Below are 18,070 nucleotides of genomic sequence, written 5' to 3'. Positions count from 1 at the left end.
AATCAAATGGCATCATGTGGAAATATTTTTTAAACTCCCACACTGCTATGTATGTGTCAACATTATTATTATTATTATTGGTTTATTTGTTTGGTTACTTGGGAGATGAGATCAAGGGGAGAAATACATGATCTAAATGGGGGTTAAAATGGTAACTTTAAGAGACGAGAATAATTGTGTTCACCTTGTTTGATTGCTACACGGAGATCGTAAATCTGACAAACCAGACAATGATTAAGTGGCAAATGGTGATTATGAAAAAGACTAGGTCACTCACTGTGCCCATGCCATTATAAAACTCTTCATTGGTTGCTAAACTTCACTGAGACTTCAGCCTTTTTCAGCTGAGAGAGGGAACGCACTCTGCTCAGGAAGGAACTGAACTTAAGATGTAGGTACGATGAACCATTCCAGCTCACTCCTGGCTCCGGAGTTGAGCAGCTGGCCCTCTGGACTCTCACTGACCCTCGGGTGAGATGCCCTGCGGAGCTGTACCTGTATGTGTCCTTCGATGAGCCTTCAGGTGAGAACTTTTCGTGTACACTTTGTTGCATCCCTCAAAATCACATCTGTGAATACGCCGTTTTCTGGAGTCTGGGGATTCAGACCGTCTCTGGCGTCTTGTGCTCTCAATACTAAATGGTGAGATTGAACTGGAAAAAGAAAAAGGAGAGGTAAACAGTGAGAAACACGGCACTCTGTTTGGGTTCGAGTGGCATGAGATCTTCATCTCACAGTGTACAGCTTCAGACAGACACCAGGCCCCGCGTCCACGTTTCCCAGACACGTTTCATTTCTCAATCTCAAAGGCAGGCAGCTTGATCTATTTCTGGTGAAACACCCCTAGGGAGGGAAAGACATGCTTAAAACAACAACAAGACAAAAACAAAAATGAAATGAAAGCAGTGGTAGGTGAGTAAATCCTCATTATTGAATAGAAACAGGCTGGTGGTAATAAAATTAGACCCAACATTTTGAACTTCTGAGTACACTCATAGAGAACATTCTACGAAGTCCTGCTATAGACAAGTGACAAAAATAAAAGCATTTAATAAGTAACACGAGGGTCTGAACTTCATGTGACAACACAGAAAATCGTGTAAAATCACAATGTACATTTCAAAACAAGTGAGGTTGGGCTGAAAGAAGTACATCAGTACATCAATTACATGACTCATGACAAGCTATTCCTGTTCGGTAAAATGCACCTGACATTTAACTTTTACAGTTGGTGGTTTTTCACGGTGAGGAATAAAGTTCATTGTATTTAAAGATTAGCTGTACCACCATTAAGAAAAAAAGTTTAACTATGAAATTTGGCCCAGACATGCACGTTGTTTAATCTTGACGCCACAGCAGAAAAACAGGATTAGCTTGTAATACCAGATAACTGATTACCATGCACTGCGTCAAACCTTAATCTCTTCTGATCGAGACAGAAATGAAGAACATGACTCATATTTTTTATTCATGAAGTTTTAAAAAACTACAGTGGAACAGGATGAAATACTTCTATACTATACCATACTTCTGCTATAAAAAATTTACCAGTTAATATTTTGACATATTTTCTTCCAGCTTTCTCATGTTTTGGTGCTTTTAAAAAGTATTTTGTATTAATAGCCCTGGCTGGTGTGGCCTGCACACGAAGGGTTGTGGGTTCAATTCCTGGTCCAGGGCATGTACCTGGGTTTTGGGTTCGCTCCTCACCCCAGGTCAAGGGTGTGTGACAGAGGCAACCAGTCGATGTGTCTTTCTCACATCAATGTTCCTCTCTCTCTCTCTCCCCCTCCCTCCTTCCCCTCCACTCTCTCTGAAAAAGCAATGGCAAAAATATCCTCAGGTGAGGATTAACCAAAAAAAAAGTGTTTTGTATTAATAAATCACCTTTTTAAAAAAAACATGAACATTACAGATAAAGATAAACCTCCCCTTGTCTTCCATAATCACACTGATCCCTTCTCCTCTCAGGGAAAACTTTTATCATCAGTTTTCTTTAAATCCTTCTAATTCTTTTAAATTATGCTTACCTACCCATATCTGCATTCATAGAAACTCATAACATTGTTTTGTGTTTTTTAAGAGATAAAAATAATATCATGCTGTTCACATCATTCTGCAAATTGCTTTTCACTCAACATTAAGCATTTGGGATCTATGCATGTTGATACAAAAACCGTAGTTTATTTGAAGTCCTATATATCATAATTAATTGATTCTAAGATTATATTTTCATATTTTAAAGTCACTAAAATTAGAAGTCTTACAATTGATGGCTTGTCATAGTTTAAGTAGCATACTATTTTTTCTTTATTACTGGTACATAAACTAATGCTGCATTTTACAATAGAGGGCATTTTAACTTAGATCAGGGGTTGGTAAACTTTTTTCTGTAAAGGGCTAGATAGCAAATATTTTATTTGGGTTTGAGAGTCATACAGTCGATGTTGTAACAAATCAACTCTGAAATTGTATCATGAAAGTAGCTATGGACAAAATATAAACTAATGAATATGCTACATTCTAGTAAAACTTTATTTACAAAACAAAGAATGGCCTGTATTTGGTCCATGGGCTGCAGTTGGTTGATATCTGATTTAGATGAATATGGTAATAGTCATAAAAAGCTGTCTGTGCAATAAAAATAAAAATAATTTTTAAGAAAGGTATATGCAATGAATAGCTGTACCCAGCAAAGCTGGCTTTGAAATGACATTCGATGCATAGGATTTCTCCTTGGTTCCCCTTTATAAATGGCAGAGTCATCTTTAGATGTCAAAGAAACTTTGGCTAGGCTGAACCTTTCAGAACTACTCATTTGAGCTCTTTATGGAAATGTAGGAAGGTAAATGGGGCTGAGGTAAAAGGGGATCAAAAGTGCAGAAGAACTTAAAGAACACAGAGAAGAGGAGAGGACAGTCCAAGTCCACAGAGGACTCCTGTTGTACTGGGGCCACAGCATGTTCCACACTTGGCAGGCACTGTCGTTAGAAAACAACCATGGGTGGGGAGTTTAGCCAACTCCATGGCAGGAAATGTGACAGTCAAGGTGCTGGTACCAAGTACATTTGTATCTCTAGAGCCTATTGTGGACATTCAAGAAATGTGTTAACTAGGATGAATGAATGGATGGATAAGTGTATTAAGTCAGACATTCCTAATTTTTAACTTAATATAATCAATTAATTTACTGTACTTTATTTATTCTTACTAGGGTCCTTTGATTGCAGATCTTCAGATAATGGTTACTCAATTCCTCATTCTTGCTCTCTCTCATTTACCTAAGTTTCATATTTTAAATGCTATCCAAAGTAGCTACTAAATATCAGGGAATGTGGGTAACCACTAAAACTACATGTACCAGAAGAAGAGAGAGAGCAAGGGAGTGAGAACTTATTTGAAAAATCAATGACTGAAAACTCCCTAACCTGGTAAAGGAACAAGACACACAAGTCCAGGAAGCATAGACAGTCTCAAATAAGATGAACCCAAAGAGGCCCACACCAAGACACATCATAGTTAAAATGACAGAGATGAAAGATAAAGAGAGAATCTTTAGAGCAGCAAGAGAAAAGCAGTTAGTTACCTACATGGGAGCTCCCATAAGAGTGTCAGCTGATTTCTCAACAGAAACTTTGCAGGCCAGAAGGGATTGGCACAAAATATTCAAAATGATGAAAAGCAAGGACCTACAACCAAGATTACTCTACCCAGCAAAGTTATCATTTTGAATCCAAGGACAGATAAGAGTTTCTCAGACAAGAAAAAGCTAAAGGAGTTCATCACCACCAAACCAGAATTACAAGAAATGTTAAAGGGTCTTTTTTAAGAAGAAGAAAAAAGATAAACAAAATATCTATAATAAAATGGTAAAAAATACATATCCATCAGCAATGACTTCAAGTGAAAATGGATTAAATGCTCCAAATAAAAGACATAGGGTGGCTGAATGGATCAGAAAACAAGACCCTTACATATACTTTCTACAAGAGACTCACTTTAGATCGAAAGACACAAATAGACTGCAAGTAAAGGGACGAAAAAAGATATTTTCTAAAAATGGAAACAAACAAAAAAGCTGGCATAGCAATACTTGTAACAGACAAAAGAGACTTTAAAACAAAAGCTATAACAAGAGACAATAAAAGACCCAGAAATTCCACTTATGGGTATTTATCTGAATAAACCCAAAACTCCAAATCAAAAAGACATATACATCTGCATGTTCACTGCAGCATTACTTACAATAGCCAAGATATGGAAGCAACCTAAGAGTCCATCAATAGATGAATGGATAAAGAAGTGGTACATATATATAATGGAATATGACTCAGCCATAAAAGAATGAAATCTTGCCATCTGCAACAATATGGGTATACCTAGAGGGTATTGTGGGTTTGTACTCCTGAAATTGATATAATATTGTACACATCAACTGTAATTGAAAAATTAAAAAAATATTTAAAAACCCCCACATGTACATAAGTACCTCAGTTCTTTGCTCTGAGTTCAAGAGAAAGGCATTCTAAAGCATTGTTTACAATTAAAATTCTCACTGGGAGGCCACTGAGATCCCTCTGAACATGTACAGGATGCTGGTGAATAAATAAAAATCTTGCCTTTGATCCTAGTTAGCATCCAGGTAAGAGGGTAAAGGTGAAGGAAAGATCCTTGTTCTTAGCAATATCATCCTGTCCTGTCTCAATGGAGGACTCATAAACATGGGTTTTTGGTAACAGAATAGCTATAATTACACTTTGGGTGCTTCTATTCTGCCCAAGCTTTCTAGGCAATGTGCCCTTTGTTTAGAAGGCACTTAAGATAACCTCAACTGCATGGAAACAAACTTGAAAGCTAGCCTGGTTCTAATCTAATGCATGGGATGCACAGGTAAGTACTGCATATGCCAGCATAGGCTTCTTCCAATAATCCTTAGTAATAAGCTTGGTATGATGAAAATGGTAGAGGTAGACAGTGCCAGTGTGTTCCCAGAGAGTTTGCTAAACACATCTGTACAGTTCAAAGAAACAATAACTAAAGGCCCACTCCCTTCCCCAGAAGGTTAGACCACTTAGAATAGTGAATGAACGCCTGAGGGGTGCTCTTAGGCACTGAGTAGGTAATAATTAGATCTGCAGAGAACAAATGAGTGAGTCATGACTTCAGTTGCACAATAGTCCCAGTCGCAATGGCAAGTTAAATTAGAATTAAACCCAGAGAGGCCTGAAAAGTCACATCCAGGAACAGCTCTATTTAAATGGGAGGCACTGCATGACTGCCATGAAAGAAATTAAGGTTAACTGTAATCAGCAGGTAATGAAAGACCATTTGTCACGTGTGACCTTAGTGTGATGAGATGCCCTTCACTAAAATTGGAGTTTCTATAGGAGTTAAAAAAAAAAAAAAAGAGCCAGTACATTCTTTTAAATCTGGAAAGAGGGCACACACATCCCAAATGTTAAAACCAGAGCAGAAAACAGTGGAATAGACGGCGCTTTAATAGATTCACACTGACAGGCTCAAAAGAACTTGTAGGAACATGGTTGAGGACAGCTGACATTTAGGGAATGCTTACCATGCGCTGGGCACTGCTCTCAATGCTTTAACCTACAAACAACTCTCTGAGGTTATTATTACTATCCCTAGTTTACAGATGAGGAAACTAAGGCACAGAGAGGTTAAGGCCAAGGCCCAAACAAATAGGTGGCCACACCAGGATTTATTTGAACCCTAGAACCCTATCTTAGTTATTGCACTTTACTGACTCAGAAAGATACACGGAAGATAAACCAGCATGTGATAAAATATGAAAAAGTAACAAAATAATCTGTATCATTTAAGTTTTTCCTCTAACCCAATTATAGAAAACAACAGCACATAGAAAGTATTTTCAAATGTACCCTGCTATAAGGAGGCATACTTTTTTCTTGAGAATTTCAAGGCAAACTGTTCCAAAAATACTGCCCATGGAGTTAGGTACTCAGTGTAATTATTTAATACTAATCTACCTATGAAAATACTTTCTTAAGGTTGTTGTAAAATATATATTTAAAACCAAGGGAATGTTTTCAGAAGGCGGAATTTGGCAGTGCTGTGTGATTCGAGTTGGCTGCACAATAGAAATACCTTAAAGGAAGGGCGACCATTCAGTGTTATAAATATAAAGTCAATTTTGTACTGTTTTCCAAAGTTCATTTTAAAATTATTTCGAATAAAACATCACATATCACTTACTAGAATTCTGAATTATTTTCTGACACGTAAATAAGAATCACTTCCTTGCTAGTAAATCAACCACCACTGTGGAAATAAAATATCAAGGCCACAAGCCAAAAAAAGAGTTGATGAGACTTTCACTTAACCAGAGGTTCTCTTTATCTTGGTAATAGAAATTCTATTCACGTGAACAAGCCAGACATTTCCTTTTTTTTTTTTTTGCAGGCTTTCCCTTAGCCAGCAGATGGCTCTCAGAAGCAGAAATCTTTGTATTTATCTTCCATACTATAACAGACTCTACCTGGCTCCCATCAAACCATGTCCCTTTCTTTTCTACGGTATTAATTGGGGGAAAGGTGCCATTTAAATACACTTACTATTTACCCCCCAGATGCTACCTTCCAAGTCATTGCTGATTTACTGGCATGGAGTCCACTTTCTTTTCCATCCTCAGTCTCCTAGGAAAATTGCTTCTGAACAGACTGAAATTATAAGATCAGCAGTTGGCAAACTTTCCAGAAGCTGTGAGAAGGCATTGTACCACTTCATGTTCAAATGTGGATTCAATAAAAATGAAACAATTTTCAAAAATGTATAAATCAAGAATATACCTTTGCTAAGATGTGTCAAAAAACTCATTATTAGCATATATTCAACTAGAACTTGGCATTTTTTTCATATGAACAGATTCTATTTCCAATTATTGTTTTATTTTAATAAATGAAATCTACTAATTAAGAGATAATGGATTTACAACTGAGCCTTTTCTGGGGGTGAGTCTGTAGATAGATTCACAGTATATCATGATTTTACTTAAATATAACAGCTGCTACTAAGTATTTTTATTACTTTATAGACTATTAAAATACTCAAAATTGTTACAGGCCTATCTCTCTGCTCTGATTTTGATTCCTATTTTAGCATGTAAAATCATAAGCTGTACTAAGCAAAAGGTTTCAAGATAAAATAGAAAAAAATGAATCATTAATGGCTGAAATGAATCATTAATGGTTGGTTTTATTAAACTTTATGATGAATTTAGATTATAAACTGAGAGAGGATTGTTTGTTAACCAAAAAGATCCATTTCAGATTTGTTACTTTTGGGGGAAACACTGTATGCATTTCAAAGACTTTACCCCATAAAATCAAGTCATAATTTAAGATGAAACAAGGACTCTAAAACAAGTGCAGATTTCAGAATTACATCAGACATTAAACGGAAGACACATAACTAACTGAAATATTCCAGATAAACTGTTCCACAGAATTGCTTCAGAAAACACTGGGGTTTAAATTATTTTTTTATGACAGGAGTTGTAGCTTCATGGATTACCTGAATCTTAAAAAGTCTTCCTAGGTCCAAAGAGAATTATTTTAATCTGAATGCCTTTAAGGTAGGCCCTGTTCTCCTCAGGTTGGCACGAGTGCTACCACTTCCTACTGCCTGAAGAGGGCAGCACTTTACATTTATTTTACTGGTGTGGCCCTTGAACCTAGCTGATTTTGAGACTCTCTAGAACTGTGCTAAGTTAGAAAAATAAGTTCTCCTTATTTCATTAAAGATAAACTTTAAACTCCTCAAGAATGGAGCTACAGTTTTATGCATGTCGTTTAGAAACTGGCCTATCCATCACTACTTGAAAGGGAGAAGAGTAAGACAGGGAAGAAGCAGCTTCGTGAACAAAGTCGACCTCCTGAGGACTTTACCACGTGCATTCATCCGAGTCTCACCGTAACACTGCTCTAGGGCAGAATTTGATATAAAGAGGGTAACTTTTCCATATCAGAAGGATTTTATTATAAGGCAGATTCACTAATAAGGTAGTCCTATAACTGTAACCCAGGCAAGGGCACTACATAATAAGACTGTTTTAAATATTAAAAAATATATAAAATGTTCCAACTATACAGTTCTAATGAGATACTGTAATGTAATCATAAATAAACTTTTGAAGTGACCATCAAAGCAGGCCTCTATCTATTTTAAGCAGATCATTAACCAGGCCTATGTTGCACTAGAGATTTGCTCTATTAAAGAGTGCTGAAATTATATCAGTTAACTATCTGCTACTTAAGCTTACATAAATTATTGAAACAGCTTTTATTGCTTGTATGGGGATATGTAAATAACAAGGCCAAGAAGAACTCACTGGTAATGTTCCACTTGAGTTTTTGTTGGCCAAAAGGGCTATCTGGTGCCATAAATAGGCATTTCTCAAAATACGCATATATTTGAATTTTGAAGAAAAAAATGAAAATCTTCCCATCTACTGGAGGAAATATTTTACCTGTTTTTTTATTTCCCTTCTTGAAAACTTTATTTAATTTCTGAATACTCTGCCAAATTAATATTGGAAAAGTAGGAAGGTATATTAATGTGATCCAAATTCATATTTAAAAGACATTTAGAATATGAGGAAACTGAAGCTCAGAAAGTTAGTTACTGTGCCAAGGCCATATAACTACATAGCAGCAGAGATGAAACCAGATGCCATTTCCTGACCCCTGAAACTAGGACTTTTCTACTCTCCAATGGGTTTGTAGAAAGGTCTGTGTTATAATTTTTTACTTAGGAAGAAAATCTGAATTTTTACTTATGGAGGAAAATCTGCTTGTCAACACTGATTTTTAAAAAAAAAATCAGAGAGTTAGAACTAAAATTACTACCCTATTTATTTTTTTGCTTTCGCTGCGAGGAAACTCAGCCACAAATAGCCTAAGATTTAGTGTGCTTATTTTCTACTCTAACTCCCAACCCAAAACTATTTAATTTAAATTTTAAATAGTAATTTTTAAATGTATTTCTTATGAAATTCTTTCTGAACTAGATGAAGTGTTAATGATAAGAAAACAAAAAATCAATCGTAGAAAACAGAACCTGCTGCTCTTAAAAATGGGGAAAATAGCATGAAATTTAAATCTGGGTTTTAATATGCAGACTTCTAAATTAAAGTTTTGTAATTAATAAGCTCATATTATTGTCTTTAAGAAAAAACCCCCCACAAGAATCCTATTTTTTGTTGTTGGCCCTGCAGAAAAAGCAGAGGCTACAATCTGAAAATCTAGACATGAATTATAATTTATCAGCTATGGCAGTTGGACATTTAATCTTTGATTTTCAGATTTCTGTGTTTCAAACGTGGAGCTGCAGGAAGACTGGTCTAGAGGAATGTAAATCCGACTCTGGCTCTACGTCCAATATATCTCCAGCACTTCTTAACATTCGGCCCCTTGCTCTCCCTCTTTTAGTTAACAATTTTATTAAGATATAACTCACATACCATAAAATTCACCCTATAAAGTGTACAATACAATTCAGTAGCATTCATTATATTTACAATGTTGTGGAAAAATCACCTCTATCTAGTTCCAAAATATTTTCAGCACCCCAAAGGAAACCCAAACCTCATTAGCAGTCATTCCACCTTGCCCCTGGCAACTGCTAATCTACCTTCAGTCTCTATGGATTTGCCTATTCTGGATATTTACTAAAAACAGAATCATACAAATATGTGGCTTTTAGTGTCTGGCTTCTGCATTTGGCATAAAGTTTTCCAGGGTCATCCACGTTGTATGCATTGATATTTCATTCCTCTTTAATGACATTCTATTGTATAGATGTAGCCACTTTGTTTATTCATTAGTTGATGGACATTTGGATTGATTTCTCTGCCTTTTGGCTATTATGGTTAATGCTGCTATGAACACCTGTACAAGATTTTGTGTGGATATATGTTTTAAATTCTCTTGGATATATACCTAGGAGTGGAATTACTAGATTACATGGTAATTTTATGTTTAATATTTTGAGAAATTTAAAACTGTTTTTCAAAGTGGCTATACTTTATGATTTCACCAGCACTATAAAGTTATATTTTCTTATTATTTTCATCAACACATTATGTCTGTCTTACTTATTTTAGCCATTGTAGTGTATGTGAAGTGTTATCTCACTGTGGTTTTTATTTGTAGTTTACCTAATGACTAATGTTTATATGTTGCCAGATTCAGATTAGCATCCTTTAATGTAATCATAGACCACTTGTATGTCTTCTTTAGAAAGCCATCTATTCAAATACTTTGCTGATTTTTAAATTGTGTTGTCTTTTTATTGTAAAGTTGTATAATTTCTATGTATTCTGGATACAAGTCCCTTATCAGGTATATGATTTCCAAATTTTTCCCCCAATCTGAAGGTTGTCTTTTCATTTTCTTGATTGTGTCCTAAAGTTTTAAATTTTTATTAAGTCAAATTTAATATTTCTTTACTTGTATGTGTGACTGGTGTCATATCTAAGAAGGCTTTAGCTAACCCAAGGTCTTGGAGATTTTCTCTATGTTTTCTTCTAAAAGCTTTATAGATTTAGCTCTAACATTTAGATCTATGATTCATTTTGAGTTAATTTTTGACTATGGGCTAAAAATGAAGAGTCTAATTTCATTCTCTTGCCTGTGGATATACAGTTGTCCTAGTATTATTTGTTGAAAATATTATTTTTTTCTCCATTGATTGTCTTGGTACCCTTGTGGAAAATCAACTGACCATAAGCATATGGATTTATTTCTGGACTTTCACTTTTATTCCATTGTTTTATATGTGTACACTTATAGTAGTACTATATTGTCTTGATTTTATAGCTTTGGGGTAAATTTTGAAATTGGAAAATGTTAGTTCTCCAAATTTTTTTTTACAAGATTATTTCCATATGGATTTTCAGATGAGTTTGTCAATTTCTGCAAAAGAAAATGCATTTGAAATTTTGGTAGGAATTGCACTGAATTTATTAACCATTTTGTGGAATACTGCCATCTTACTAACATTAAGTCTTTCAATCCATGAACATGGGATGTCTTTCCATTTAAGATTTCTTTATTATTATATTTTTTAATAATGATGTTTTATAGTTTTCAGTGTTCATGTCTTGTACTTCTTTTGTTATATTTATTCCTAGGTATTTTCTTCCTTTTCATGCTCTTGTAGATAAAAGTTTCCTTAATTTCATGTTCAGATTGTTCATTGTTAGTGGAAAGAAATACAATTAATATTTGTATATTGATTTTGTGTCCAGCAACCATATTGAATTCATTTATTAGTTCTAATTGTATTGGGGGGGGGGGGATTGTTAGGATTTTCTATATCCATGATCACATCAACTGCAAATAGGGATTTTAATTCTTCCTTTCCATTGCAGGTTTCCTTATCGTCCTGGCTAGAATGCTGGATGAAAGTGGTGAGCATGGCCATCCTTGTCTTGTTCCTCATCTTAGAGAAAGTGTTCAGTCTTTCGCCAGTAAGTATATTAGGTGTGGATTTTTCATAGAAATACTTTTTTATTAATCCTTACCCAAGTGGGGAATCGAACTCACAACCCAGGTATGCGCCCTGACCCGGAATTGAACCAGCAACCTTTATACACTCTACCAATTGAGCCACTCTGGCCTGGCTCACATAAATTCTTTATTAGGCTGAAGATATTCCTTTCTATTCTTAGTTTGTTTTTTATCACAAAGATGTTTTATTTCTCCAAATGCCTTTTCTGCATCTATTGAGATAATTATGTGGTCTCACTTTTCAGTCTGTTAATATAATGTAATAGATTGATTGATTTCCATGTGTCAAATCAGCCTTGTTCCTTGATAATGGTATATAATTATTTTTATATGTTGCCAGATTCAGCTTGCTGGTATTTTGTTAAGGGCTCTTGAGTCTATATTCATAAGGGATATTTTTGTGGTGGAGTTTTCTAGTGATAACTTTATTTGGTTTTGGTATCAGGATAATGTTGGCCTTGTAGAAGTTGGAAGTGTTCTGGGCTCCTTCATGACCTTGAGTTTAATGATATCATGTTTAAACCAAGAACCATTCCCTACTATGTAGACTGTTCTTGTTTTCTAATACTTACCCTTTCTTTCCAACTTAGTTTGCTTCCATGGAGCTGATATTTCTGACATTTCTATGTTATTGGCCCTACTCTCATATAAAATGTCTTATATACCACTAAAATCTTGAGGCCATACTGCCCACCAAATGCACAGTCCTGGCCTGTGTCTATTCACCTAAGAAGAAGGGTTAGATAAAAACTTTGTAGGCTTTCCTGGTCAGGTAGATCAGTTGATTAGAATGTCATCCCAGTATGCTAAGGTTGTGGTTTTGACCCTCAGTCAGGGCACATACAAGAAGCAACCAATGAATGCATTAATAAGTAGAACAACAAATCCATGTCTCTCTCTCCCCTGCTTCCCATTTCTCTCTAAAATCAATAAATAAAAATTAAAAAAAACCCCACCCAAAACCAAAACTTTGTAAGCTTTAAAACCTCATGTAAATATATTACTTTACTACTTTCACTCTTCTCCATTACTGGAAAAACACTGTCCATAGTTCCCAGGAGCAGAGTACTGTTAGGTATTACAGGTAATCTCTTAATGTGTACTGGTAAACTTACCATGTACTATTAAATATTGCAGGTGGCATAATAACGGCTTATAAATCACTATATATAAACTTAGAAAATCATCACAAAAATTATGGAAATGTAGGCAGGACAGATATTGTTATTGTCAGTCTTATAGCTGAGAAATAGCTAAAAAAAGAGTAGTTCAGAATGGCTAGGTCCCTGGGAAATGAGAGATGTAGAGCCCTAGTCTATACTTCTTCCTATATCACATCTTCTCTATAGAAAGATGGAAAATTTTAAATATATCAAGATGATAATACTAAATTTCCTGCACCACATTTATTAATGACTAAATATCATTTGCATTGCTGGTGCTTTTTGTTGTTGTTGTCTTTTAAACTTGGCTTTTTCCTGCTAAGAAAATCAGTAAGATGAGAGAGTTTAAGTTAGCAGTAGTCAGTTGTATAGGAATTTTTCATATTAACACTACTGATTCAATAAAATAAACAACAAATACTTTCTGTGAGTTCACCATAGGAGAGCAGGTGGGGATACAAAGGCATCTTCAGAGAGTTTATAATCCTGTGAGTTGTAGGATTTGGATATTTATCTCAAAAGGTGAAAAAAATACTCAAATCTTTGCCAATTCTATGACATGTGGAAATCTAACCCCCACCCCCAAAAGATTTATGTACATCTCTGGGAGGTTTACATTCTCAGGGCTACCTTGGCCACTAGCATTAATCCTAATGCTAAAATCAGCACGCTCCTCAATTTCACATCAAGAACCACCACGTAAACTCATCTGAGCATTTAGTGGCCCTTTTTACCATAGATGCTGAGGTACTCCTGGAGCTTCAGCTCCCTCTTCCTAGTGTTTCCTGTGTTTGCAAAATGCATTGGCTCCCTCTGTGCTGCTCAATGGTCCCATCCAGCCTCAGGCGGCTCTTCATCTTCCTGGCATCCTCTCTGTCCTTCATCGCTCCTCTGATTTCTTCTCCCACTCCCAACTCATCTTTATTCAAGAGAAAAACAACAAATTCTTTCCCTTGGCATGTGTAGAGCTGCTTTCCCCTACCCAAAGCCTTGGGGCTAAGGTTATATCTGAGTCCTTGGCTAGGAAGTGGGAGTGGGGTTCAGCTAACAGTCTACCTGCAAGCATTTCTAAGGGCTCATTTTCCACATCAAGAGAGTTTTGTTCTAAGAGGAACTTGGTGCCAGCTGTTAAGATAATAAAAAATTCTCCAGCTTATATATGCAAATCATAATTATACCAGCCGTAAAAATGATGTGTGATAAAGAGAGGAATAATAAAGTGCTATGGGAGTAAAGGGAGCGAGTACGTAATTCTGTGTGAGAATGTCAGGACAAGCTTAATGTAGGACATCAACAAGTCAGTCTTAAAGAACACTGGTGTGCAGAATGTAAGTGGTAAAGAGAAAGCAGAGGAGCAGAGATCAGTGGGGCCAGACCCAGGTACCATAGACTTTGAGTGTTCCCTTATAGGAAACTGCATTTTGTAGGTCCTGGAAGTGTCAGGATTTATTTATTTTTTTAAGGTTTAGGAGAAAATTTCTGGTTTATGCAAGTAGGACTCACTGATGAGGAGGTGATTAATGTCAAGGCCTTTATCACTTAGAGAGATATTTATTGCCATCATCTATTCTAAGCCGTGCATTCTACCTGAACCAAATCTGAGTCAGAGGGGACCAATTCCAAGGCATTTCAGTAGATCTATCAGTTCTTTGTGGCTGATTGAATAATGGAAACAAAGGAGAGGGGGGAATGAAAGGAGACCCTAGTGTCAGCCTAGATGACCAGAATAATAGTAATGTCATTAACCAACCTAGAGTCCACAGAGCAGCAAGGTAAGAGAAGCCAATGATTAAAATTAATCTATATATAAACAATAGATTTATGTTTAAAAGTCAACAGAATGGTACTTTCTTTTCATTTGTTAGACAAGCAATAATTTAAAAGGGTAGCAGAAACTAGGTAATGAAGTATTTTCAGAGGTAACTTGAATGAGTTTTATAAAAGAAAGCTCATAAATAAATTTAATTTAATGGTAATGAAATTTCATTAAGTGCTGTCCAATCTGTAATTCTAAAGGCCAGGTACTTTGTAGAGAAAATTAGAAAATTAGAATAAAAATGCATAGTTTATGTTTATTCAGTCAATTAACATTCATTAAATTAGTTTAGGGATATTACTAAGTTTATAGTTGGCAGTTTAGGTACTTGATGACCTAGGTGATTGCTTTTCTGATTGGTTTTAATTATAAGAGTTTGTTTTCCAAGACTTCAAAGAGATCTACTTAAGTGGAGGGAGGAAGAAGGGCTGAAAGAAACAGTTCTGAAGCACTTACTATTGCCTTAGGCAGCTTGCTGCGTGTTTTACATATTGGAATAGCTGGAAACAGCGGATGGACTGAAAGCCGTGAGTTCAGAACTACCAGGGTAAGAATCTTGCCAATAAATTTTTAGTTGTGTCTTAGAAAAAATTATTAGTTTCCCTAAACTTATTTTCCTATAAAATAATAATACTTATCTTGCAGGATTATAAAAAGGATTAAGGTTATGGAAATGAAGTACCTTGTGTGAACAGGTGGACATTGAGGAAATGACTGAAATTACTGTTGCTTCATTTTGTGCTAACCTCATTATTAACCTCATTTTATAGATAAGGAATCTAGGATTTGGTCAAGTTAAGTAACTCGCTCAAGAGCATAGAATTAAGGAATGGGTGCTGCCTTTTTTTGTTAATTGTTATCCCCATCACCTAAAACAGAGCCAGACAGAGGAAGTGCTCAAAAGAAATTTGCTGAGTATGAACGAAAAGCATCCACATCTAGGTTCCTTCCCTTCTCTTGGCCTCTGAACACAGAGAGTCCCTGAATTCAGCCCTCCAGCCACTTTTTTTTCTGTTTGGGCTCGTTCCCTGGGTGACTGCGTTCATTCCCGTGCTTCGGATAGTGTGCCTCCTGCACCATCTTTTGGTATGCTGCCCTTTTGATTTCTATAGCCCCTCTGCCCTGAGCTCTAGGCTCATGTATCTTTTTGACCTTCTCCTTGTGTTAGACATCTCCACTTGAGCATCCTGGGAGCTGAACGTGTGCTATTTTCTCCCAAACTCACTCCTTCCCCAGTTTTCTCTCTCTCAGGAAATGACCACTACCCTCCTGGTAGCTCAGAAAACAACAACAACAACAACAGGAGTTTGTTGTGATTATTGTCTTCCACTTAAAACCTGTCAACAGGACCTACTGGCTCAACTTTCAAAATGTACCCGCTTTTGAATACTGCTCACTATTATCACAGCTAATACTCGTCTTTCACCTGGCCTCCTGCTACACCATCTAACTGGAATCCCTGTGCCCACACCCTTTCCCCTACCCACAGCCTTTTTGACTTTCATTACAGTAAGTATATGTAGCATACAATTTACCCCTTAAATCATTTTTAAGTGTGCAATTCGGTGGCATTAAGTAAATTCACATTGCTGTGCAACCATCACCACTATCCACTTCCAGAGCTTTTTCATCTTCCCGAACAGAAACCCTGGTCCCACTGTGGAATAACAACTCCTCTCAGTCTCTGGAAACTTCCACTGTACATTATACTCCTATGAACTGGACGACTCAATAATGACCAGGGTGACCTTAAACCCTAGCAGCTCCCTCCTTCCCAAGACAAGTCTACTAGCCTCCATTCATTCTACATGGTCACCTATAAGCTCTACTAATTGAAATTCTTCAGTTGCCCCTAACATACCTCCTGGTTCCTCCATTTAAGGACCTATGTTCCAGCCATCAAAACCTACATAATGTAACTCATTTATAGGGAAAATGGATGTGTAGTTTGCGAACTGTTAAATAGACTAGTTACAATAATTTAGGATACTGTCTCCGGAAATCTGGGAATTTCTTGAATTGCAATCTGTTCTTCCCAACTCAGAGAGTTAATTATCAATATAATAAATACCTGATTCTTCCAGTTGCCATTATAAACTACAGTACTTTAAGACCATCTGACTCCAAGAGCCACTAAAATGATCACAGATTAGAAAATTCAGTATTTTATGGTCTTCCCCCCATTATCTCATAATTTCCACAAGTTTACATAGTATTAAGTGGTGTAATATCTAAGTGTTAAATATGATACTGTGAAGCAGGAACTTTAAATACCACCAAGCATCTGTGAGGCTTTTATTGTGCAGATCCCCACATGATGGGCGTTATGGCTTCCGAAGAACACGCAAGGCTGGCGGTCAGAGGGGCTGCTGCCATGAAGGATTAATGAGCTGTGTTGTCACCAACTGTTCAAACTTGTTTGACATCATTGGTGCAAGTTCAGGTTCATTCACACAGCAGGTAAGGCAGAAAAATGAAGTACTGACGCTTATGACGGAAGAGACTGACCAAAGCAAAAGGGTTTCCCAGTGGAAAAAAATATACTAATAAATATTCTCCAATGTAAATATCGTACCGTTTCAGAGGGGAGGGAGGTTGGGGACTGGGCGAAAAGGCAAAGGGATTAAGCACTACTAACTGGAGGTTGCAGACTAGCCACAGAGATGCAGGCTGCCGCATGGAGAATACAGTCAGGATGCGGAGATAACAGGGCCTGGGGTCAGGTGGGTGCTTAGGGCAGCGGGGGACGAGTGCCCGGTTTCCCGGCCACTCTGCTGCACATCTGAAACTGCTGCGGAATGATACTGCATGTAAACTGCAGTTGAAAAATTTTTTAAAAAGGCAGCATGGCTCAGTAGTTTCAGAGAGTAGATTCTTGAGCTAAATTGCCTTCAAATCCTAGTTCCAGTACTCACTAGCTGTACGACCCTAAGAAGTCACTTAAGGCTGCTCTGCTTCTTACTCTGTGCAATGAAGCTAATGACACTACCTACCTCTTGATACGCTGGCAGAGTAAAATGAGTTGAGAGATGTAAAATGTTTAGAGCAGTGAGTCATTAAGTATTTGTCATTATCTTTCCTTATACACTATAATCTCATTTATGTTTAAGAAGGGAAATTAAAATAATCTACCATAAAATTTATCACTAAAGATAAAAATAAAGAATTTTAGAGCAATAAAAGACAACTTTTGTTTGGTTTGCAGGTCTCTTTATTATATACTAACTTCTAAAAAGAAACTGACCCTCTAATATAAATGATTGTGTACCACTGATTTCTGAGATTTCTTCTGTTTTCCAATCAATGCAATGTATTTCCTTTTTTTTTTTTGTCTTTTATCTAGACTACCTAAGGGCAACTACTGAGGGCCTTCAAAAAAGCTGATTTGTCCAAAAACCTAACAAGTCACTATGGAGCTTAATGTATTCAACGTATCACTAGCAATGACACTAGTATGAGTTATCAGAAAACATCTGTGAATCAGATACAAAGTTCATGCTAATTACCAATTTAATTTTCCTTGTTTATTAGGTAATTAAAAT

General features: G+C 36.4%; 1 protein-coding gene across 12 annotated transcripts in view; it reads right to left on the bottom strand.

Moving 5' to 3' along the window:
• Positions 1-18,070, bottom strand: part of KLF12 (KLF transcription factor 12) — a 389,105-nt gene that overhangs the window by 27,558 nt on the left and 343,477 nt on the right. For all 12 annotated transcript variants that reach the window (XM_081127130.1, XM_081127126.1, XM_081127127.1 and 9 more), the window contains one exon: positions 496-653. In XM_081127130.1, coding sequence (XP_080983256.1) covers positions 496-653 — 158 coding nt within the window. The remainder of the gene's footprint in view (positions 1-495; positions 654-18,070) is intronic.

This window comes from Miniopterus schreibersii (genome assembly GCF_964146895.1).
Source record: "Miniopterus schreibersii genome assembly, chromosome: 2".
NCBI lineage: Eukaryota > Metazoa > Chordata > Mammalia > Chiroptera > Miniopteridae > Miniopterus > Miniopterus schreibersii.
This window is presented reverse-complemented; position numbering and strand designations above follow the sequence as displayed.